Here is a 25,734-nt window from a genome sequence, read left to right on the forward strand (position 1 = left end):
CGCGCGCCCGCCCCGCCCCCCCCTGCAAAAAAAAAGGCAGTACCTGTCTGGAGTGAGTGTGCATTCTCCAGAGGCTAATACTTGCACTCAAGCCTAGCTCCATCACTTACCAGCTGGGTGACTTTGGGCAAGTCACTTAACCACCCGTGCATGTCCTTCCCCAGGAAACTGAGGAGCACTGTTGGCGACACCTGAACCCAGTGCCCTCCAACACACATGGACTAGATCGAGTCTGACTAAGGTGCCAAGTTGGCCTGCTAGGCTTTCTGTTGACCAGGCTGAAGCCTGTCTGTCTAAGTCCTTGGCTCCACGCTTTCTAAGTCACCCCACTCTTCTTGGCAGAGGCGTTCTATCACCCTGGGGCAATTTTGAACAGTGTCACACCCCAGCTGTTTGTGGGTGGCATAGTGGAAACCTCCTTCCTCCTCCACCTTCTCCTCTTCCTCCCCCACCCCAAGGAAGCATTCTCTTGAAGGGTTAAACCCCCCACACTAGGTTGAAAATAAGCATTTAAGTGGAAAGGTGTTCCATGTTCATGGATTGGAAGACTTACTATTGTTAAGCTATAAATACCACTGTCTTAGGCTGTGATCTCTAGAACAGTGAAACCAGTGATGCTTATATCACGAAAGTGGCCCACAGAATTGTGGGGCTGGCAAGTTCCAAGCCCCTGGGTCATAGTCGGCTGGGAACTTCTCCTCGCTCACATAGCTGCAAGGGCTGCTGAACCCAAAATCTACATGTCAGTGGCAGATTGTTGGTGACTCGCAGGATCAGCAGGCTCCTGGTTCAAGTCCAAAGAACCAGAAGCCACTTGATAAAGCCAGATACATCCAGACCAGCAAAAAGCAAGCAGATTTTCCCACAGCAGCTACTTATATTAGAAGCAGGTCACACCCTGCTTCAATCGATTGGCTGCTCGTAGCAGATCTCATAGTCAACACAATTACATTATGTTAGGTTTCCAAACCACTGAGAATCCCAGTCCAGCCAAGTTGGAATAAAACCTGCCCAAAGTGAATTGTAGATTCAACATCATCCCAAACAAAATTCCAACAACATTCTTTACAGAAATAGAAAAAACAGCTTTATATGGAATGGCAAGAGTTACCCCAAATAGCTAAAGCAGTGTTGAGAGAGAAAAAGGAGGGCTCACAATTCCTGAGTGTAGAACATACAATGGCAACTAAGCTGTTCACCTCTAAGTTGCCTGTTCAACCCCACCAGCTGCTCAGAGGGAGAAGAAGGAGAAAGATGAAGCTGTCTGCTCCCACAAAGTTTTACACCTGGGAAACCCTACGGAGCAGTTCCACTTTGTTCTAAAGCATTGCTTTGAGTACGATGGCAATGGCTTCATACAGCTGCAGCAATCAAAACCATCTGGTCCTGGTATAAAGAGTAGACAGAGGCTGGTGGGATAGTCCAGAAATAAACCCGCCTATCAGTGGTGATCAATTGATTTTTGACAGGGAATTAAATCCACTCAATGGGAAAGAAGTGTCTTCAATAAATAATCCTGAGAACATTGAATTTCCAAGTGCAGAAAAGTGAAGCAGGATCCTTACCTCACACCATACACAGAAACAAATTCAAAATGGATAGGAGGCTAAATGGAAAACTAAAACCATAAACGTCTTCAAAGAACAAACAGGCAGTGCTGTGTGACCTAGCTCTCAACAGTGGAATGCTGGATGCAGTAGCAAAACCATAAACAAGAAGAGACAAAATAAATAAATAGGACTTCATAAAAACGAAAAATGTAGTTTATCAAAAGACCTTACCAAAATATTGAAAAGATAAGCTGCTGCCTGACAGACTATTTCCAGAAACCATCTATCTGCCAAGAATCTAATAACTAAAATACAAGCATTTTAACAACTTTTCAACAGGAGAACAAATAACCATAAGATAGGTAAAGGGCTTATAAATAGAAGGAAATACCATGGGGGTGCTGTCCGACCCCTTCCAGCGCCCTCGGCTGATAGCCACAAGGCAGAGGTCAGACCGGCTTCAGCGTTCATCCCCCTTACCCTATTCTGACAGTAGCCGGTTCCCCCATGGCACACTGCTTCATGACTCGCAGACCGCACACACGATGATGGGGTTTAGTTAGGGAAGTTAGCAGGTTATAATTCATGTAAGAAGTGCTCAGGAAACATTTGTTCAGTTAGGACAGGATCTTCTGTCCCATGCCCACAGGCAGGTCTCTCAGGTCCTTGGTCACTTGGCCTGGCCTCTGCCCTGCTCAGACAATGTTATAAAGCTTTTGTTAGGACTGCCAATGAATGCCTGTATAGGAGCCCTGGTGGTGTAGTGGTTACTCATTGGGCTGCGATCACATGGTCGGCAGTTTGAAACCACCAGCAGCCCGGCAGGAGAAACACTGGGCTTTCTACTCCCTTAAATGGTTACAGTCTCAGAAACCCAGAGGGCATCCCTAGGAGTCAGCTTTGACTCTCGGTAGTGAGTTAAGTTGAATGAATGCCTGTAGGGCATGGCACTCCACCATAAGCCTCATCCTGAAGGTGCTCAGCTCTGTCTCTGTGGGCCAGCAAACAAAGCTCTTCCAATAAAGTGCACAGAGGCACATCACTCCACAAGCCAGCCTCCTGCCCCAAAGCACCCAGCTCTACTTGCTTTATTAGCTAGGAAGTCCACTGTTCTGTCTCATGCCCTGGCCCCTGATTCTGCTGTTGCTCCTCGGCCACTCTCTCCAGTGTCAAAGCTGTGTCCCGGATCAAGGAGGTTCCACACACAGGGATATCGATGTCCAAGGACGGGCTCCCTTCCTGGCTCTTCTCTCCTGTGGTAGTGAGAATCCCCCCTCCTGCGTCTGAGACGGCTCGCTTCACACCCATGAGGACGGCAGTCCCAGTGAGCCCTGTCAACAGACATTCACAGCTGAGTCGTATGTTCCAACCGCTATATTCCCCCACCTTCTTTCTCAGACCTGTCACAAAAGGGAAAGTGGTTTGGTGGGAGGAACAACGGCAGTGGCTAGAGAAGCTGCATTCAGTAGTTCACATTGCAGGCTTGAGTAGACTTTATCATAGAGAACATTCAAATGGCCACTAAACAGCTAAAAAGATATTCAGTGTCATTAGCTATTAGGGACATGCAAATCACAACCACAATGAGCTACTCCCACAGAATGTTTAAGATTAAAATGAACAAGCAAAATAACTAATGTGGGTGAAAATAGAGAGGCATTGGAACCCTTGGCATCATGCTTGGTAAGGTTGAGGGTCAATGAAAAATTAGACCCTCGTGGAGATGGATTGGCCGGTAACTGAAGCAGCGGGCTCAAAAGGAACAAATGTGGCCACAGTGCTGTATTTGTTCTGTTGGAACCTGCTCGACAGCATGTAACAACAGCTGGTAGAAATGCAAATGTAGAAAACTGTGGTGGTTCCTCAGAAAACTAAAAATAGAACTGTTGTTGTCAGGCTGTGAGGTGCCAATGAGTTGGTTATTACTCATACTGACCCCGTGTACAGGAGACACACTGCCCACTCTTACACCAGCCTCTCAGTCATGCCTGTGTTCGAGCCCCCTGTAGTAGTTACTGTGTCAGCCCATGTCGTTGAGGGTCTTCCTGGTTTTCACTGGCCCTCTAGTTTACCAAGCATGATGTCCTTCTTCAGGAATTAGACCCTTCTGTTGACCTAGCAAAGATGAAGTCTCCCCACCCTCCCTTCCAGAAAGCGTCCTGGCTGCACGTCGCCCAGCACAGCTGTCTTCGTTCTTGTGGCAGTCCCCAGGACATCGATATTCTCCAGCGCCGTAATTCAAAGTCGTCTTTAGTCATCTTCCAGTTTTCCCATGCATGTGAGGTCATTGAAAATTGCGGCAGGTGCTCCTGAGTCCTCAAAGGGACATCATTATTTTGAACAGTTTAAAGAGGTCTTTTGCAGCAGATTTGCTCTATGTAATACAGTTTGATTTCCTGACGACTACTTCATTGGATCCAAGTCAAATACTTCAATCTTGCCTCTGTGGATCATGATGTTGCTCATTGATCCGGTTGTAAGGAGGTTTGGTGTCTTTGCACTGAGGTAAAATCCCTGCTGAGGGCTGTTGTCTTTGATCTTCATCACTGCATGCTTCGAATGCTTGCATCAACCAAGGTTGTGTCATCTGCATATTGCAGGTTGTTCGTCAGTTTCCTCTGATCTTCCTCACATAGTCCAGCTTCTCCAATTACTTGTGCAGATTGCGCAAGTACGGTAAAGAGATACAACGCTGACACACACCCTCCCTGATTTTAAACTGTGCGGTAGCCCCGTGCTCCGCTGGAACAGTTGCCTCTCGGCCTGTGTACAGATTCTGCATGAACAGGTATCCTCCTCTTTGTAATGCTACCTACAATTTGCCGCACAACAGAAGTCCTTTGCATAGTTCGTAGAACACAGATAAACATCTTTCTTTCCGGCCAAGATCCATCTGATATCAGCAATTATATACCTTGTTTCACATCCTCTTCTAAATCCAACTTGAATTTCTGGAAGTTCCATGTGGATGGCTTGCTGCAACTGTTTCTGAATTACCTTATGAACAGCAATTCCACTCAGAGGTATCTACGTGAAATTAGAGTCTCAAAAAGGGACATCAGCATTTGTGACAGCACTAGTCACCATAGCCAAAAGGTAGAAACAACCCAAAAGCCTATCAACAATCAAATAAATAAGCATATATATTATGCACTTCCAATGGAATGCCACTCAACCAGTAGGGGGGAATGAGGTCTTGGTACATGCTGTAGTAGGATGGAGCCTGAAGACATTATGCTGAGTGGAATATTAAGAAAGACAAGAAAGGCCAATGTATAGAGACCAAAGTGTATTCGTGATTACCAGGGTCGGGAGGGGGCTAACTGTGATGGGAAAATTGTACTGATAAGGGTTGGGTCACTGACTGATTCTAGTTGCTGTTGCTGTCAATACAGGTTGTATACCTGTTAAAAGTTGAATTGCTAAGAGTAGTGTGGTTGGTATGTTTACCACAACAAACAAAGCCATATACTTACCACAGTCCTTGGTCGGCAGGCTTTCAAGGGTCTCCTCCTCGACAACACACTAATTTGAACCCAGGTGCTTCTGTTTTCACCCCAAACGTGTGTGTGGCGGGGGGTGGGGTGGGGTGGGGGTAATGTGTGTGTGTCTGCCTTCCTACCTTCCTTTTATTCTGGGATTTGTGGTAAGAGGAAGGCCTTTGGAGTCAGGCTGTATCAGGGTTAAAGTGCAGGGCCAGCCTCAGTTTCCTCTATACCACAAAGTGCTGGGCCTACGCATGGCCTGGGGTGAGCTGCTGATTGTATGTTAGCAGTCATCACAGGCCACGTCTTCTCCAGGGGCCCCATCCAGTGGGAGGCGGCCATCCACCAGGGAGCCAAGTGGGCCTAGGATAAATAAGGGACCCACCAGCAGTCTCTTCCTGAGCCCTCCTTGCGTCCCTCCTCTCAGTGGTCCTCCAGGGCATGGTGTAGAGTAGAGTTCTGCCGTCCATGAATTCAACCAGGCCCCAAGTGCGGTCCGGTGGTGGGGCCAGCCTGCCATCCCCCACAGTGTGTCTGCCCCAGGCACTTCCCAGCCAGCCCCATGCCTACAGCCATGCTTGTCCCTGGGTATGTCAGAGGACTCACACGTTGACTGTGTGCATCCCATGTCATGGTGACCTTGTAGGACAGAGGAGAGAGGTTTCTAGAGCTGTTAGCTTTAGGAAACAGACTTCCACATCGTTCTTACAGAGTGCTGGTGGGTTGGAACTGTCAACCTTCCAGTGAACACACGCACACTTAACCACTGTGGCACCAGGGCTCCTTCTGAGTGCACCACAGCCCCTTCAGTAAGCATGCTGGGACCAAAGTGAACCTGTTCTTGGACTTGTTTCTGAAGGGTGAGTGGCAGGGGACCTGGGAGGGAGAGTGGCTTGGCTGGGCTATGGAGTGAAAGAGGGGGCAGGGCGCGTGGAGAAGGAGGACCCTTCAGAGAAAGAGAAGTCCTGCCTGGAGCTGGGAACAGCCACAGGGAGCGGCCAGGGCGGCCAGGGGTTGAGGTGGGAAGCACTCTCATAGGATCTGCAAGGGGAGGAGGGTGACCAGAGTCAGGTGAGATACAGGGAAGGGGCATGGGGCCTGCCTCAGTGCAAAGTCAGAGGGAGAGTCCCGTGTGTATGTGTGTGTGTGTGGGGGGGGGGGGATGGACAGTGGACAGGTCCTCTCATACTCACATGGTGTCCAGGGTAGGAGGGCCCCATTCTGCAATGTGTCGCCCACTCGGTGGGTTTGTCTCTGGGCACTGGCTCGCTCCTCAGGGTCCCTGTGTTCTAATGAGTCCCGTGTGCTGGGACCTGCTGCATCACCTTTGGGTGGCTGACATGCAGACTCTGAGGGCTCAAAGGGAAACTGAAAGATGGGGTGAGTCAAGACTCCAAGGTGCCTCGACTCAGACACCGGTGCCCACCCAGGCAGGTGGGCCAGAGCAGCCTCCTGCCCAAACGTCAGCTGGCAGGAAACAGCCTTGATCAATCGGGAAGGTCAAGGCCAGCTTCAAGCACAGGTGCACATTGGCAGGGGGTGGGGGTGGGGGTGGGTGGGAGCAGGCTGCTCTTGTGGCTTAACAAGCCCCCTGGCTCCAACTGCTCCAGCAGCATGCACCTCAGAAGGGTGAGGCTTTGCAGTGCTCTGTCCTGCTCCACCACCCCCACCACCCCACACACACAGTCCCAGCCTTGGTGGCCACAGCTGAGCAGGCATCCTTCTCTCTTGCCATGTGGGGAACCTGACCTGGCATCCCAGTTCTGTAGACGGAATCTGACAGTGACCCCCGTCCCTACCTTTGTGGCTCCGTGGGCAAAGTAAGCCTTCTCCTTTCCCAGAGGCCTCTGCGTGTAGTTCCTAATACAACTTAAATGTGGAAAAATTAGCTTTGCGTGGGTGCAATGAATTTTATATGAATCACATTTAAATCAATAAAGCCTGTAAAATGAATCAAGTTATCCTTCTGAGGAAGGGGGGGGGGGCTCTTAAAAGGGCCGCTCACCTTTAATCGCATAGGCACGCCTGCCTTGAGTGGAAGAATAGGCTGTCCACCAGAGGGCAAGCCAGGCAATGGGTTAACCTTTGGGGGTTCTGGGCGCCCTGGGGCTGAGATGTCTCTGAAGCATCTACCAGCCTCTTGGGAGGCTTGAGCAGGCAGGACCTGTGTGAAAGTCATATTTTCCATGACGGAGTTCTTCTTTGAAGAAGAAAGATGAACACGGTTGCTCATCTTTTACTTTCTTTTTTCCCCCAGTTGGTAGTCTTTTAAACGTGTGAGGTTGGGATCTTTGATGTAAAGAGCAGGGGAAAGTGGGTAGCAAGGGCAGGGAAGGTGGCGAGCCTGCCCTTCCTAAGGCTGTGTTCCCAAGCCAGTGAGAGCGGAGAAAGGCAGCGAGGGCCAGAGTGTGTTTCTCACAAAGACAGAGAGGAGGACTTGTACCAGGTGGCTTGCAATCCCAGCCATGCTGTGTCCCTCCTCTGACTCTGGTGCCTGGGTTCGCCCTGTCTCCCTATTTGCACCTGCACCAGCCCTGGCCTTCCCTCCAGCCTGTTATGCGCTCAGGGGGAACATTCCAGACTGACCACAGGGCTAAGTGTGCCACCCACCCCTCTACTTGGCCTAGCATGTGTGTAGCTAGAAGGGAAACAGTGGGCATGCGATTGGCACCTTCCCTTTGGAAAATGCTTTCCATTAACTTCTAATTGCTTAACTACTGCGTGGAGACGTCATGCCAGTAGGGAAAAGAATTGAGGTCCCCTCGGCCTTCCACAGCCGCATCCACGGCCACCACCAGCCAAAGATCTGGATAGCGATGACATGATCAAAACAACCCCCAAAGACTAACAGAGCTCCAGTTGCTGGCAGGGCAGTCAGCCATACATGGAGCTGCTAACCACAAGGTCAGCGGTTCAAACCCCCTAGCCCCTCCACAGGAGAAAGGTGATGCTATACACTCACGGGCAGCCCTGCAGGGTCACTGTGAGTCGGAACTGGCTGGCTGGTAGTGAGTTTGGTTTTCGAGTTTTGAGTTTCCATTGTGTTCAGTATTATCAGTAATCTAGAGAAGATTCAAAGTGTGCAGGTGGATGTGTGTAGGTGATATGCAAATACTAGGCCATTTTATATATAAGATTGAACACCCTCAGATTATAGAATCCTTGGAGCTTCTGGAACCAATCCCAGAGGCTGACTGTAATTCCAGCCCCTCCCACCCACTTCCCCATTCCAGTCATCTGGGTTCCCTTCCACACATATCTCTGAGAGCGCCCACATGGACCCATAGGAACAAGATAGAATCACGGAAAAGTTATTTTGGTTTTTTGGGTTTGGGCTATAAAAGTATGACCCATTCATTGTAGGAACTTTATAAAATAAGAGAGGAGCATTTTAAAAATCACTATGGGTCACTTTGGGCGTACTAACCACAAGGTTCGTTGTTCAAACCCACCAGCTGTTCTGTGGGAAAAGATGAGGCTTTCTGTGCCCATAAAGATCTGACTGCATAGGTTCCTGAAGAGTTAGAATCCACTAGATCGCGGTGCGTGTGGGTGTGGTTTTATAGCCCAGAGATAAGGGCATGAGTCTGTTTGCTGTTTGATAACCTTCAAAACGTATCTCATGTCAACAATTTTATTGTGCCTTCTTTTTCTCAACAAACCAAATATAAAGAACACACGAAATCCAGTTGTCATCAAGTCAGCTCCAACTCCCAGCCGTGTGTGTGTGTGTGTGTGTGTGTGTGTGTGTGTCAGAGAAACACGGGGTCTTCAATGGCTAGTTTTTCCGAAGTAGATCCCCAGGCCTTTCTTCTGAGACACTGCTAGCTGGACTCTACCTTTCAGCTTTTCTGTTAGTGGCTGAGCACACAACTGTGGGTGCTTTTGCATGTACAGAAACTGTAGCCCTTTTCCTGGTAAAAACAAGCTCGGCTGGATAAAGGGGAGATGAACGTAAGCAAATATCAGGTCCACAATACTGAAAGCCCCACTCGCTGCCGTGCCGTCGGTTCTGACTCGTGGCAGCCCTTTGGGCCCCTAGAAACTGCCCGTGTGGGCTTCAGAGAGAAAGCATCAGGAGGAAAGCAAGGGAGGGTTTCAGCCGCATGTTTCTGAACGATCACATTCCATCTGACCTCCGCCAAGGCAACTGTCCCCTTATCTGGGTAAGCACGCTGGAAGGCTCTCTGTCCCTTGGCCAAGAGGCCCTCCAGGAATGCTCCAGTGCAGGGCTGGATGAGCCAGGAGCAGGCCTTGGAACCAATTCATTCCTGGCTCAACCCTGCTGTGAACTGGCCTCTCCCAGTGGAAAGGCCAGTTCTCAGCAGGGGCCTGACCGGTAATGAACCCAATGGAAGCCTTGGGAACGAAGGAGGGCTGTTTTCCTGACTTAAATGTAAGTAAAAGCCTCCCGTCACTTACCAATTCCCGTTTCTGAAAGATGTAATCAGCTCCCTCACCCTGGACCAATTTCATGCTCCACCAGCGTTCTGGGGACGTCTGTAAGTGCCTTTTAATATTTCCATTGTGCGTGTTAATCTTTAATTAGAATTTGATGTATCCGAAATATTTTTTAAAGGCTCGGCTCAATTAATTTCCTTCTCAGCCCTATTATTTTCCGTCTGTCTTTACCTGAATCATTAATGGCAAGAGTGCTGACATCCAGGGCTGAGCCAAGGGCAGTTGTCATTAACTCCCAAGGACGCCACACGCTTCTAATCCGTCAGCCTTGGCTCTGCATTACAGCCCCTTCTTTACGTGCCTGTCCCCGGCCCTCCCTGCGCACCCCAGCGCCAATGCTTGGCCCCAGTGGGCATCTGCTTGGTGATTGGCTGGAAACATCTCAGAGTAAAATGAGGAAAAGGATTTCATGCTTTGTGTTGAGCTAACCCGGGGTGACAAGTTCTTTGCTTTGCATAGTAAGCGCTGCCAGGGCCAGAACCCACGGGAGGCAGAAACCCCTCCAAGGGAGATTTGGATTCCGTGTCTCTGGAGAGGAAGGGCTAGTTCTCAGCAGGAAAATGCAAATCTTTTCCAGTAAAGGGAGCAACAGAAAAGTGATCAGACTACACCCTGTCAAAGACAAAAGATGTGTGTGTCCCTGGAAACAAGGCAGTCCTGATCTCATTCCACTGTCCTAGGTGTCCCTATCCTGGCACCGTCAGCTCAGGAGGTGACCTGGCCCAGTCCGTCCTCAGCTGGGAAGTGGAGGCCAGGAGTTGACCACCTCAAGTGATGGCTGCGGCTCAGGTCTGCCAGCCTCGCTGCGTACTAAGATAACGGGACAGCTGAAAACCCTCGGTGCCCAGTGCTCTCTGGGCTGGGAGCGGCAGCGAGGTTGGGTGCAGCCAAGTTTCGGACGTCTGGTCTAAGGCGGGTGGGAGTCTGCAGCACAGTGGCTTTCAGGATGAATTTTCTTCACAAAACACCAAGTCCATCTGGGCAGAAGGCAGGAACCCGACTGAGCAGGCTTCTGTGTGTACTCCTGCGTGACCTGGGGACGGGAAGCAGCCCGAGGGCACAGAGCAGCCCCTCAGCTCCTGTTCCAGATACCACCAGGCAGCATTGGTACGTCCTGGTCAGCGCTGTGTCTCTGCTGAGTCCTCTCCTTGAAGAATGGCGGGCTCTGTCCCAGCCTTCAACACTTGCCATCACAGGGGGACTGGCAGGCTCTCGGACATAGGCACTTCCATTGGCCCTTCCACCCCCACTAGGAGTCAGGGTCTGATATCCTGAAGGCTGCATTTCCCTCCAGTGCCCCCAGCACCCGGCTGCCAGTGCCCCCCAGCTAGAGAGATACTGACTCCTCCCAAGTAAGTCCACGTGGCTGAGCTCCAGCCCTTCCGGTGGGCTGAATGTCCTCATCTGAGGGATGGGTGTGTGGGAACAATGGCTTCCTATTGAGTCCCCTACTGAGAACAGACCTGTCTACTCCCATAAATGGAATTCCAGTCTACATTTTCAAAAGAGCTCCAGGTGTTTGTAGTGGTGCATACCTGGGGCTCTTGCTAAAAAGGAGATTCAGATTCCATGTATCTGGGGTGGACAGGCTAGTTCTCAGTGGGGTCCACCAGGAATAAACTGGTTTGAAACCCTCTGGGGACCAACTCTTCTGCCATCAGCACATCCTGTCCCATGTGGCAGCCAGCCAGACCCTCAGGTGGCGAGTATGCCAGGCCCCACACATGGGGAGAAGCAGGCACCGAGGAGGAGTCCCAGTGTTGAGTGTGTGCCTGATCAGCCGTGTGGCCCGCTCTCTCTCCACACGCCTGCATCGTGTGCATTAGGAGGTGTGTGAACACATGCCCATCTGTGGGCCAGATTTGGCACTATTGAGTGAGCCGAGCAGCAGGGACCCATGGGCCGGAGTGCCTCCTCCTTCAGGTCAAGGAGCTCCCAAGCAGCAAGTGACACTGTCTCCCTCCGTGTCACCAGCGTTTTCTCACTTATAGGTGCTGCCATAACCGGGGCACGGCTGTTCTGTATTCCCACTTGGTGATGGGATTTCTGTGGCCACACACAGCAGCTGCTCACCCATGGGGGGCTGTGGAATAAAACTGAAAACACCAGGAAGCATTCCCGTCCTCGTCGGTAACTGTGGCCTCGTTTCATTGGCTCATTAGTCCCACGTGGCCTGTTTGACAGAGAAAGGGGATTTTTTTATTTAACTTTTATAGGAAATGATAACATTTTTGTGTAAAGGTGGGACACAGATACATCTATCTTCCGGATGCGTACCTATTTGATTTACTTTCATTCATTAATATTGAAATAGTCACATGTGGGGCCCATGGCTCCCAGCCTGGACAGCACAGGAGCACACGTGTCCACCAACAGGCACTTCTGTCGGCCAGCACTGTCAAGCCACTGAGGGGGAAGCCATGAACTGGGGAGTGTTGGGGTCTTAGATTCTTCAAGACCCTTGCTGTGCCCCTCATTGGTGTGTGAGGGCATGCTCACCCCTGCTGCATCTTGGTATCCTTTCAAGAAGGAGGGGGTCCACAATAGCAGCGAGACCCCCCCAGGCAAGTGAGTCCCTCGGGATTCCAGGTTCTGATTTATGACGTGCAGGCAGCAGCCCCTCCCCTGCCTCACTGGCTTGAGGACTCAGTGAGTTGGTACTTACAAGTATCAGGGGCAATTACACACTCAGTCAACATAACCATTACTATTGGAGCTAGGTTTCGGTCTGCCCCAGCAGATGACACACTTTGAAGCCCATCTAAGCAGGCTGAGCACCGCCTCACCATAGCCCTGCTCATAGACTTACATCAGCTACTTGTTTTATGGCTGAAGGAGCTCTGGGGCCAGAAGAAGGCAAAGTATTGGGCTACTGATCACAAGGTCAGTGGGTCAGACCCACCACGCTGATCCCCAAGAGAAAGATGAGGCCCCATGAAGATTCACAGCTTCAGAAACCCTCTGAGGCAGCCCTGCTTGGTCCTGCACTCTTCGCTGGGCCTCAAGGGGGGGGGTTGTTTTTTGATTTATGATCTGTCAGCACCAGTAGACTGTGAGCTGCTGAGGATGGGACCTTCTCCTCCCCATGCACCCCACACTCCCAGTACATGGGACAGTGCTTGGCACGTGCAGGCACACAGTCAATATTTGTTGGGTTAGCAAATAAAGAAAGGAGTGCAAGATCGTGTTTAGCTTTTTCTCCTCCTCGGTGAACCTTTCTCATGTCTCAGTTCCACTCTGGGTCACAGATTAAGTCTCAGCAAACACCTTTATTCTTCATGACCACCTTTCCTTCTCCCCCTGGCTCCTGGGCAGCTGTGTCCACCCTTGACATGGGTCTGAGAGACCACCCTCACTGACAGGCCCAGCTCTCAGAAGGGCAGAAGTTTTGCAGGAGCACCTAGACTCCTGTGCCTCTGTGTTGTGCGACCTGCCTTTCCTTCCCTCTGCTGACGTTCACGCACGCAGCAGCATCTGTGAGCGCACCCACCCTACACCCTAAGGTAGGAGCCTCACGTCATCTGGGCCCCACTGGTCTTTGAGCACCTGAGAGTTGCCTACTGGATGGGTGCTGAGCCCCTATTATGCCAGGCCCTGTGCAGGATGGAGAAAGGTGCCCACCCGGGTAGGGTCAGCGTTGGAGAGGACATCCCATAGAGTGTTCTTGAATGAGCGCAGCTGGTCAGATGACTGGAATGTCCTTTTCTCGTGGTTTTTGATTCACATATTGGAGCATGTCGTGGTCATTTTCAGAAGTACAGAAGGGGAAGGAAACCCACCCTCAGTGAGAAGGTAGGTGAGGCTTTCAGTGTCTGTCCTGCTTGAAGCCTCGTTGGGTGATGTAAAGGCGGTCGTCCGATTGGGTGTGAAGTATTACATACTGATAAGGTTATTTCATCGTAAGGGTGTCTGTCATTTTCCATCAGATAGTGTTCTAGGGCCAAAAGCTAGCGCTAGTTGGTTTGCACACAGGAGATGAAAACCACAGTGCACGGAATTTCGTGTATGGAGCACACAGCTTTTGTTTAAGTCCAAAGGTATGGCCGGTCTCCACCAGAGGCCGCCCATATTTTACTGTTAGCGTCTGAAGTGGACTGAATTCCCACAAGCTAATTAAAACTCAGACTGCTGTGCCAGGAAGCATTCACTCTAGGCACTAATTTCTGCCAAACGGCTGTAAATGTGTCCCCTGGTAGGAAATGTAGACCTTCTTTCCCATCAAAAAGGGGCATATGGTTTCATTCCAGCCTCTTCCCCTGCAAGACCAGGAAGCAGAGGCCCACCCAGAAAGGCCACTGCCTGGGCCAAGGCCTCGCAGCCATTCCTTGCACGCAGTGCAACCATCTTCCCACCACAGCCTGCTTGCTCTCGGAGTTGAAGCACCTGTGTTATCTGAGAGCAGCACAGTTCTGGCCCTTTAATCCACAGGCAGCCCGGGAGGGGGAAACTGCTCTTCATTCCTGTCTTCCACCCAGGTCTCCCAGTGCCCCACACTGGGAAATGACGCTGCTGCGGTTAACGCCCCGGGCACTTTGGCTCCAGCCCCCAGGGGCCAAGAGTCAGAGACGCCACAGGTGGACTCAGGTCACGGGCAGCAGAATGACTGCAGGTAGGAGACCACGTGTCCCCAAACCCACAGGATGTACACGGCAAGGGAGGCTGGCGTGGACAGGCCGGAGGTGCAGGTATAAGAGTGACAAAGGAAACACCTTTCTCCGACTCTGCTTGGTCGTTTCTGGGCCTCTTGAAAGGTTCCCCTAAGTCCCCGGCCGCAGGACACCCTCCCTGACCACCCTGGGCCCAGCCTTCAGCAGCTCCCAATTTCTGTGGGAGCCTTTGCCACATCACACTTCAATTGTTCCCTTGGTGCCTGTGGTCCCTTCACCAAACACCGGCCAGCAGGGACAAAAGGACCAGTGAGTGCTAGTGCGAAACCATTTTCTTCCACCAACCAGCCTGTCTCACGAGGAGAGTCCATGTGGGCTGTTAGCAAGAGGAAACTTCCTGGTGCCAGAACGGCCTGTAGTGCCGATCTCAGTCTCATTTGACCAGAAGAGTTCCCCCCAAAGAGTCCCCAGGATCAGTGGGTGCAAAGGTCCCCACAGTTGTTTGTAGGATACCCACCCGCGCAGGACCTTAAGGGAGAAGCCCAAGGGAAAGAAAAGGTTTGTCTTGCCCTTCACAACTGTTGCATCCAGAGGGAGAAAAGAAGCATGTACCCGCAGACACTCGTTGAAAACTCTCAGGCCTGGGCAGGGCCCACTCTGCCTTAGGTCGATGCTCCTGAGGGCAGCCCTAGGGAATGAAAAAAGGAAACTGAGGCTGGGAGATCACTCAGGGAGGGGTGCAGCCGCCACCCTCATTCCTGTAGCGGGGATAGGCCTGGATTCCAGCTGAGGTCCGCCTGACCACATGGGTGAGGTGGGGTGGGGTGGGGGCCCCCCTGGGGTGGGGGCCCCCCCTGGCGCCCCCACCCCCCTGTGCACCGGCCAGGATGCCCTTGTTCATCAGCTGTGAGGCTGCTGAGTGGAAAAAGGAGGGCGTTGTACCAAAGTCGGTTTGCTGGTAATCTATCTCGGCTGCATGGTGAAGAGCTTAGAGCTATTTAAATCTTTTCTTGGAAATCTCAAGTATTCCATTCAGCTGCCATAAAGTTAGGTAACTATTTACACATGTTGAGCAGGGCCCTTTCACAGAGGAAATTATGCAATGTGCAGAGAGCTGGTAGAGATAAGGCATTATGAAGATCTGACCACTGTGCTTCTGGGTGGCAGGCAGGCTATGTGTCACTTGATAAGGGGACATGCCACACTTTACTTGGAATTGCTGCTCATTCAGATTCAGTTTCTGGTAATTGCGTTTTCAACAAGCTGCCGCTCTGTGAACTTTGTTTGCTTGGTGCTAAGAAAGGGAACAGAAATCAGGCTCTTTCAAGTGGCCCACCCCTCGGGGACTTGAGGCATCCCTGGAAGCTGCCGCCCTGTGCTCTCCCTGGACAGGGCACAGGCCCCACTCCTACTACTCCCAAGAAGAGAGGCTTCAGCAATTTCCCAGGGTTCAAGATGAAGAAACGAGACTGGCTCTCTTGGCTGCTATGTGGAAACTGCTTGCGCTATTTCATTAGATCGAGCATGTGCGTTTCAAGCTAAGAGAAAGGAAGTAGCCAGGTGCCCTGGAAAGCCCCACCTGGGGAGGAGGATGGGTCTGAGCCCAGCCCAGCCCAGCCCTGCTGCTTTCAGCCTGTGGGCACCTGGGGAAAGGGCAGTCCCTGGAGAAGACAGAATGCTTGGTAACGGAGAGGGTCAGTGAAAAAGAGGAAGACCCTTCAGGAGATGGGTTGACACAGTGCCTGCAGTACTGGCTCAGACAACAGTTGTGAGGACAGGGCAGGACTGGGCGGTGTTTTGTTCTGCTGTACCTGTGAGTCATAGCCGCCTGGACAGCAACACTCCGATGGTACCTGGCAGGAGCAAATGTGATACACTTAGCTGTCCCATCTCCTCTAAATGAGAGTGATGGAAGGTCTTGGGGGTCCTCAGGACCCACTGGGTAGGTAGCACACAGAAAGGCCACCACAAGCCCCCCTCATATCCAAACACTTCCTAGGCAGAGGTCTGCTGTGCAAATTCCAGAACCCAATGCATTTCCTTAGCAAGGGGATCGGAGAGTGGTCACCAAACTGTGGTTCAGAGGTCAGAAACCCAGCAATCATCGTATGAGAGCTGCCGTTTACTAACTGGAGGAACTCCACAACAGCCCTACCATTGTTTCCCCAGAATGCACTATGAAAAACTTTAAGCATGCAGCCAACTTGAAAGGTTTGTGCCGCGCACATCTCTCTGCCCATCACCTGGATTCTGCCATTAGCGTTTGACGGCTTGCCTTTATCCTATGTGCTCCCACCTGGATTCTGCCATTAGCGTTTGACGGCTTGCCTTTATCCTATGTGCTCCTCCGCCCGTCTGCTTTTGGATGCCTTTCAAAGGAAATTGCAGACACCAGGCACCCGTCCTCCTAAGTCCGCTAGCCTGCATTTTGCCGGCCTGAGTTAGAACGCTGTTGTATTGCCCCTACCTTTACAGACTAAATGGGCCCAAACATGAGAACGACTGTGACGATGGTGCAGGGCTGTGTGGTGCTGCCTTCTCTCGTGCATGGATTAATGTGCTTACCGACAGGAGCCCTGGTGGCAGAGTGGGTGACACATTGTTGGGCTGCTAGCCGCAAGGTCACCAGTTTGAAACCACCAGTTGCTCTGCAGGACAAAGAGGAGGTCTTCTACTCCCATGAAGAGTAAGTCTGAGGCCCACAGTACAGTGTCCTACAGGGTCACTCCAAACGCCGTGAGGTTTTTTTCCGCATGGCCAGGGCTGCAGTCCCAGCGGGGACACCGGACTAGAGTGTTAAGGGGTGCCAGAGTCCTCTGCTTCTGGCACTTGGCTTCAGGAGGAGCCAGGGGGTAATGGTGACCTGGACCTCCAGCACCCCCACTGGAAGCGGTGAGAGAGGTTATGCCTTGGAGCTGAACACTTGGTTGGATTTTCCCCAGATGGCTGGATTTCAGCAGACATTGTCGCCTATCTGCCTCTGTCTGAGCCACTCTTCTCTGCATATCCAAGGGCCCCCTGTTGCCCCTTCTTTCCCCTGGGGCCTGGCTCTCATGCCCAGCAGCAGAAATGCCCCCAGTCCCACTCTACAGCCAGGAAATTCCAGGCCTTGCAGCTGCCTCCAACACTTCTCCCTCTCCCCGCCACCCCTCACCGTGCTGGGAAGGAATGCTATAGGGATCTTCAAAGAAGACAGAGTAATTGATTGCTCCTTGCAGCAAATAACCCATCCACTGTTGCTGGCTTGATGGAGAAATGGTTACTTAATTTTCTTCAAAGGATTGATTTGACTGTCAGGGGAAGCCGGCCTAATTGAGTGTTGCTCATTGACACCCTGAGTGAGAACCAGCAGAGCTTTGCTCTGGGTTGGCGTCACACACTCACACGGGGAGGCTCCCCTGGCACTGCCCCAAGCTCAGAGACGGTCTGGGCCCACCCCCTCCTCAGGCCATCCATCAGCTCACTTTTCGAAGCTCTCGGGGTAGTTCCCAAGCCAACCTGTGCCCTCTCTGACGCCCCAGAGCTGCTGTCATTCTCACTGGGGTTGCAGACAGAGTGGTGACATTTGGGAGATGGATGGCACTTTCCCACCAGGCCTGCCCCTCCCTCTGGCCTTCTGGGAGCTGCCTGGAGCCGGTGATTCATCGCCTGCCTCCCAGCTGGCGTTACTGGTCAGTTAGGGCCCTCCCAATAGTTGGCTTTTGTCATCAGGGAGCCCTGTCATGCCGGCCTTCCTGCTTTCTTTGGGGCCATGAGGACCCTTCTCCAGTCCCACAGGCCCTAAAGTCTGTGTGCACTGGCCTGCAGGCCCCACAGGGGCAGGGACAAGCCCACCCATCCCAGCACCCAAACTGAGCCCCAGGTGACTCCAGCCTGCAAGCTGGGAAGAGAGGCAACACTTCTGGGTGAAGGACCTGGCACAGGCACATCGAGTGCCCAGGGAAGGGTGGACCCAGGCCCTCGGGGCTGTAGGAACAAAGCCTTCTGAGTGTTTGGGGAATCTGCCTGTCTGTCTGCCATTTCCAAAGACTGGATCCCACCTGTCCCCACTACTATCATCCCTTCTTATGTGTTCTTGGCTAGGGGACTGTGTTTGGGCTCCCTGTGTGTGTCTCTCCTGGAACCAGTAAACACATCACAGGACCTCATGAGCGTGGTTGGTCCTAGTCACAGGACCTCATGAGTGTTGGTCCTAGTAACAGAACGGTCATGTGGATGAAACTGCACAGGGGGTTTCCCTGTCCAAATGCGTGACCCCAACCATCTTCAGAAAGCCAAAGCCAGCAGGGCCTCCACATCCTCAGGGGGTGGGGTGAGCATCACCCTCCAGGACCACCAGCCTGCCAGCGGAGCTCCCTGCAAAGCTCCAGGACGAGGGTATAATCTGGCCTCGCGGAGTGGGGGTGGGGGCATAGGTGCCCTGTTGCCCAGCCCATCTGACTGCTGATTAGCAGCATGTGCCCGAGAGTCCTCGGATGTGGGCGGCGCTGCAAATCCAAACTCCATCTGGGCTCTGGGAATGGCCTGAATGCCGGGGTGGGGGTGGAGGTGGAGGTGGAGTGGGTGTTGGATTTCAAAGTGCTGGAATTGATTAGCCTAGAGAGCCCACTATAAGACTAAAGACTATGCTTCTAAATGTATTTGGAGTCACCAATGCCAAGAATGAAATTACAGTATTGGCATCCATATTTTACTATGAAGGCATCATTTAAATATAGAGAAAGTCAATCATGCCCGTTTATGGCTTCATAATGAGCTACAGCTTGTCAGAGCAGCCTGCACTGGAAAGACAGCAGGACAGCTGGTCAAGAAGTCCTTTACCCAGACTGGGAGCCTCAGGACATCGGCTTTCTTCCATCCCAGTTAGCAAGTCCACCCTGAGCACCTGAACCCCAGGGACCTGCCCTCCTGGGGGCATCTCAGTCCAAGTGCAAGGGAGGGGCAGACACCCACAAGGAAGATGGTGTTGGGCAGGGCTGGCAGTGGGGGGCTACTGGAGGGAAGTGGGAGAGAGGTATTGGGTTGGTTGGGCAACCGAAGATGGGGTCAGGGAAGGGGCCACTGATGCTGACCCCACAGGCATTCTGAGAACCGCTGAAATCTGTGATTCATTTTCTCCTTGGAAGTGGCTGGCTTAGTCAAGAGACTGTATTCAGAAAGCATGACTCTCCCTTAGGCAGAAAGGTTATAATTCAAGAGAATCAGTTTCCCAAGCTCAGAGCCCTTTCAAACAATCCAGCATCCACCTTGGAGGGCCCAACTTGCCCTCAAACCACTGCTTCCATGGTCCTGCAAGGAGCCGAGACCAGAGGCAGGAGGTGACTTGCCCAAGGTCAGTTATTGCAGGCAGAGCTGGCGTTGAACCCAGGTTCCCACAGCTGTTTGATCCACCCAGCAAAGGGATGCTGAACAGATCCAGACTTGCAAAGTGTGGGTGTACTGGACCAACCACCAGCATGGGAAAACGCCAGGTCCATCACCTGCTAGAAACAGTCTCCCTCTCCGAAATACAGGTGATGTGCGTGTTGCATAGCAACCCAATCTCTCGAGCAGCAGAGACTGAAAGGCTGCACGGCTCAAAGATGGCAGCCAGTGCGTTGCTTGCACCGTGTGTCACTCCACAGCCAGGCAGTAATCCACTTTCCCTCTCCAGGCTTCTCAAAGGGTTCACTGGGCCTCTTCTGAGCCCCCCATTCGAGGGCTCCGACTTGTCACTTTCCCTGTTTGGGTTTTTGTTCTTGTAAACCCACATTTGACAGTTTCAGGTCTGTTCAGGTTTCCCTGAGTGCAGGCCATAACTGAACTGGTTTGGACCAAGTCAAGCCCAGTCCTTCAGCCCATTCTGCTGAAGACTGCCAGACCTTCTGAGCATCCCAAATGGTCAGCCTGGACCGATCTTCCGAGGGGCAGTGTGCAGTGCCTTGGCAGTGCAGAAAAACCTGAAGGTTATCACTATGCCTGGAGATACTGTTACATTACAACACATGGCTGTGGTAATGATCTGTTGCTGCCTAAGAGACCACCTCAATGCCGAGTGGCTTCTCACAACTAAATTTAAGCACTGTGCTCAAAGATTGGTCGTTTGGCTTCATTGGTGTAGCTCATCTCTGTCAAGTGACGTCAGCTGAGGTGGCTCCCCTGGAGACTAAAGGATCAAATGGGCAGGCACGTGTGAACCTGGAGTTCTCTCTACATGGAGCTACCACGGGCTGCTCGGCTTCCTCACAGCATGGTAGCTGGGTGGGCCTTGCCTCGGGACTCCAGAGCATCCCTTCCACGTGCTCTAGATCACGGCAACCACAGAGGCTCACCCAGGCTCAAGCAGAAAGAAAGGGGACCCAACCACTTGATGGAAAGGAGGGTTGCCATTTCCCAAGCGACTTGCAAAGAGTAAGTAAAGTGGAGCCCTGGTGGCCATTTTTGGAAAATTCAGCCCATAGGAACGTCCACTGTACTTCTCCTTCTTTCTAGTACACCAAGGAGAGTGTTTCAGTGCTTAGAGAACTGGGCTTGGAGCTTCTCTAATGCATAGATCCCCCTCTGTAACAAAAGCAGGCGGCCTCGGGCTATAATTTAATGGCCATTTTCCTGCATCTAGACCCCGAGCTAGCATCCCTTTTGTAAATAATCCTGGTGTTTCATTTGCAATCTCTGGGAAAGGACATCAAGCTCGGTAACCCAGAGGGGCTGTGAAAAAGAGCCAGCCCCTCAAGGAAATGGGTTGACACAGCGGCTGCAGCCACACGTTCCAACCCAGCAATGGTGAGGATGGGGCAACGCTTCATTCTCTTGTGCGCCGGTTCGGGCACCCGACGACATTCACGGTAGTGATATGAAGTTTCTCTCTTTTAAGTGTTCTTTTCATAAAACCTGAGTGCTGTAAAGAAAAATGAAATTAAGGTTGATTATTCTGATCTGAAGGACAGCATTTGCCCCAAACCAAAGTTCAGAAGGCAGAAAGGGTCCTCTAAGCAACAGGAATGGGAATAGCGGGAGGAACAATAAAACCCCTCACGCACTTGAGCTTTCCCCCATAGCGTGTCCTTGTGAACAGTGTTGAACATCACAGCAGTTTCTGCAGCACTTTTCCCGAGCAGGAAACAACATTCCACAGCCACACGCTGTTCTCTTAAATCAGCCATCACAAAAAAAACAAGGTTGAGCAAAACTGCTTTTATGAAAAAATTCACCATGACCAGAGAGAACCTTCCCAGGTGACCCCACTGGGTACACTAACTCAGAATGAGTTTGCTCAATGCTCGCTTGCCTAACAGGAAAATGCATACTAAGAAAGGCCCACTCCACCCAGCACAATTCTGGGGTGTTTGTGTGTGTATGGGGGGGGTACCCCCTCATAAGTACGATTATAAAAAGGGCCCTCCTGGCAGCCGCTGAGGTGCCACTTCCCCTCCAGGGTCATCGGCACCTACTGTGCTCAGCTGTTTTCACTGTTGCCAGCCCCAGGGGTGGAAGGTGGTCTCGCTTCCTGAGAGGGAGCACACCTTTGTGTGCATGCACGCCCCCACACATACTGTGACTGACTCCGCACATAGACTGTTTGGTCAATCCTGAACAAGATACTTTGCAAGTTTTACCCATAGTCCGTTGGATTATATGAAGTCATTTGCCTCATACAAGTTACATTTCCTTTTTGATGCATTCTGCCAATATTTATTGGTATGTATTGATTCTTATCTTTTTCTGAAGAAATCTTTTGCTTGTGCCTGAGGTCATGTGGAGTTTTTTTCTTTCTGATTGTGTGTGCGTGTGCGTGTGTGTGTGTGTGTGTGTGTGTGTGTGTGTGTGATGTTGGTGGCACAGGGAAGGTCCCCACAGGCACTGGGATTTGGGTAGCTGAGCAGCCTGGTGTCACCATTACCTGCACTGGCCTCTCCTGACTGGGAAGTCGGCGGGGCCCTCCAGAGGCCACCTTGCAGTGCCTCAGAGCCTCCTGCCACACACACTAGTCACCAGGCCTGGCTCCATCAGCTCAGAGAGAGCCTCCTCCCTGCTTAGGACCTCGAGCTCTGGCCTGGCTGCCCCCACCTACCCACCCCCAAGCATTTCCCCACCTTCCCAGGAGGGCACCCTACTCCTGGTCCCACTGTGCACGAGGCCCCGGCTGAAGGACAGGAAGCAGGGCAACTCAAGCCCCTCCTTGTTCAAGACACCTTGGGGGCCAAGAGGGGAGCAGACAGCCATGCCCCTCCAGATACTCCCTGGGGAGGCCTCAGCCAGTGCGTGGAGCAGCTGGCGTGGGTAACAACAGTTCACCCATGTGCTGCTGACCGGCCCACCCACGAGGCACACCAAGCAGCATTTCCTTGACCACCACAGGATGTCTTTCCCTTTGCGGCGGTGGCAGCTGTCTCATTGCTCCTGAACTGCCCCAGCTTCTGTGAAGCGAAGCAGGCCGGAGGTTCCCGTCTCACTGGGCGGGCAGCTGGCGTTGAGTCATATGGAATGGCTCACTGTGCTTCCACAGGGCTTTGAAGTCTCGCTTACATTTGTGAACACTGTTCCACGTTGGGGGTTTTCCTTCCTTTTTCGCTCTTCTTTGTGGTGGAGGTGTGGCATGTCTTTTTTCTCCCCCAAACCTGCCCCCAAGGTCTTGGTGCTTTGTAAAGGAGTTGAGTGGCTCTCCACAAACGCCAATGTCCCGGTGAGATGATGGATGGCCCGGAGGCTGGGCCTGCTCGCCCACCTCAAACCTGGCCTGTGAGGACAGAAGAAAGCTCTGGAGCGGGCTAGGGGAGAGGGAGGAAAGAGAAAGTCACTTTGGTTTTTGGAAAGCACAAGGTTCTTGAATCCAAGGTAGATAAACCCCTCAGGGCCAACAATGAGAATGGAGATACCAGGAGGATAAGGGGAAGGTGGGGAGAGAAAGGGGGAATCGATCACAAGGATCTGCATATAACCCCCTCCCAGGGGAACGAACAACAGAAAAGTGGGTGAAGGGTGACAGAGGACGATGTAAGATATGAAAATAATAATCCGTAACTTAGCAAGGGTTTATGAGGGAGGGGGAAAAATGAGTGGATACCAAGGGCTCAAGTAGAAAGAAAATGATTTGAAAATGATGATGGCAACAAATGTACAAATGTGCTTGACACAGTGGATGAATGTATGGATTGTGATAAGAGATGTAAGAACCCCCAATAAAAGTATTTAATAATAAAAAATTTATAAAAGCAAAAGATTATCTTTGAGGAAGATGCTTAAGGTTTAAGAAAACAAGCCCCACCTGCTGTTTACCAGCCCCTGCATGTTGGAAACAGTTCAATCACTCACCCCCAAACCCCAGCTTCTAATTGAAAGGTTGGCAGTTCAAGCCCCCTCTGAGATGCCTCTGAAGGAAGGCATGGTGATCTGCATCCAAGAAATCAGATGGAAATGCTATTGTGCACAGCCCTGCTCTGACCCATATTTGGTTGCCGTTGGTCAACGTCGGTTAGAAAGAGCCAGCCTCCCTCACCAGCTGTCTAAACCAAGGCTTCGGTAGTTTTTGCTATATTTTCCCCGCACGCGTGCGTATTTATTGCGGGTGGTGTGCAGCAGCATCAAGTTGATCTGTGGCTCACAGTGACCCCTTGAGATAGGAGGACCACCTGATTGGGTTTCTTGGGCGCCGATGTGGGTGGGGAACCGTTTGTCCATCAAGCCTTCCTCCCCGGGAGCTGGGGGTGGGTGTGAATCTCGCTGTCTCTGTCAGCAGCCTTGCACTCAACCGTTGTGCCTCCGGGGCTCCTCTCCCTTGTAGGAGTACTTTTGTTTATTTCTCCTTTTCTAAACATAGCGAGATCACACTCTTAAGGTTTTTATCCTCTTACTCATTTGAAATTTTCAGGTGTTTTCCGATGCAATGAGTTTCTTAAAGAGGGTTTTAAATCTGCGTATGTGTACTTTAGAAGCACGTCATGAATTCATTCTCCTTTTCAGTCATTCCAAGCCATAGTGGTACCCAGAGTGAAAACGAAAGTTCTCCTCCCATTAAGACGGTCCCCTCCCCATGCCCTCCACCCTTGTTCTCACTTCCCTCCCCATAGGTAACCACTGTCGGTGGTTTGGTTACACACATAGTTTTTAAATAAGCATATCATTTTCCCACCTGATGGAAAAAAATCAAACAGTTCCCTTATTGGGATATTTAGGTTGTTTCCTGGTTCAGTTATTTCTTTTAAAACACATGTGGCAAAGGATCCCATTGGGTGGAACCTAACACCGACCACAGACTGGACTGTCCATGTGCTTCTGATCTTTTTACAGTCAAGCCGGGGCACTAAGTGAGAATCCAAGTGGAGAACAGTCGAGTGAGAGAAGGGACCCACCGGGTGCTTTGCCTCTCTGCTGTCCAACTACCTCGAGCTTTGGGGCGTCGTACCCACTTGACAGGCAGGAGAGCTGAGGTTCCGTGAGACCGAGTGCCTTGCCCAGTACCACACATTCACTCAGGGAAGAGTGAGGCTTCAAGTCGCCAAACACCAAGCACGCTGGGGGCTTGATGAGTCTCGGACTGAGCTCGGGAGCTTGTTTTCCTATCTTCCCACAGTGTAGCTAGGCCAGCACCATCCCAGCTGGGCATGCCATCTGTGTACCCGGAAGTCCTCCATGGCATATTGTCTGTGTTCTAGCTGGAGCTCCTGAGACGCGGAGAACCTCCCCCTAGTGTTTTATCTTCGCCCGCTCAGTTAATCCTCAGAGCGCGTTGAGGGTAGCGGGCATCATTCCTATTTTCCACATTAGGGAAAGAAGAGCGGGACCCATGACTCGGGTCTGAGCAACTCCCAGCCGGGCCCTGCTGCCTGCCAGGAGCTCTAGTAGCGCCTGCTCAGCAGGCAGCCCAAGCCTCATTCTGCCCTCCGTCTCCCTCCTTCCAGATAACAGCGACTTGATCGCATGCACAGTCATCACCAAAGATGGCAGCATGGTCCAGCGTTTCTTGGCAGTGGATATTTACCAGATGAGCTTGGTGGAGCCCGACGTATCCAGGCTTGGCTGGGGAGTGGTCAAGTTTGCAGGCCTTCTGCAGGTAAGGTGGCCATAACTCCGGCAATGCGTCTTAGCTGGCTGGGTGTACACACACACACACACACACCCACTCACTCACTCACTTACTCCATTTGAGAATTGATTTTAATCCCCTACCTTCTCCCAAGCTTCTAGATCTTTTCCTCTGCCAAATGCCTGTATAAATGTAGACGCATGCAGCCTGGGTAGGTGCTGACCGTCAGTTCTGGCTCAAGGTGAGCCCATGTGACAGAGAACAGCCGTGCCCCTTGGGGTGTTCTTGGCCACAGTTGGGTCTTTCTCCACTTTCTAGAAGATCTTGGGCCCTCACAGCTTCTGAGCAGCTGCCCTCCCCTTCAAGCTTAATGAGCTTCTGTACTCTGGCTCCTCCCTCTGCAGGACATGCAGGTGACCGGCGTTGAGGATGACAGCCGCGCCCTGAACATCACCATCCACAAACCTGCCTCCAGCCCCCACTCCAAGCCCTTCCCCATCCTCCAAGCCACCTTCATTTTCTCGGACCACATCCGCTGCATCATCGCCAAGCAGCGCCTCGCCAAGGGCCGCATCCAGGCCAGGCGCATGAAGATGCAGAGAATAGCTGGTGAGTGGGGGGGGATTGGG

The 25,734-nt window shown here is 51.8% G+C and overlaps 1 protein-coding gene across 8 annotated transcripts in view; it reads left to right on the forward strand.

Moving 5' to 3' along the window:
• Positions 1–25,734, forward strand: part of CLEC16A (C-type lectin domain containing 16A) — a 197,043-nt gene that overhangs the window by 128,019 nt on the left and 43,290 nt on the right. For all 8 annotated transcript variants that reach the window (XM_045285553.1, XM_045285560.1, XM_045285563.1 and 5 more), the window contains 2 exons: positions 24,981–25,132; positions 25,510–25,714. In XM_045285553.1, the coding sequence (XP_045141488.1) occupies positions 24,981–25,132; positions 25,510–25,714 (357 nt within the window). The remainder of the gene's footprint in view (positions 1–24,980; positions 25,133–25,509; positions 25,715–25,734) is intronic.

Source organism: Echinops telfairi, unplaced genomic scaffold, assembly GCF_000313985.2.
Source record: "Echinops telfairi isolate 266 unplaced genomic scaffold, ASM31398v2 ScPeMD7_5;HRSCAF=22, whole genome shotgun sequence".
Taxonomy (NCBI): domain Eukaryota; kingdom Metazoa; phylum Chordata; class Mammalia; order Afrosoricida; family Tenrecidae; genus Echinops; species Echinops telfairi.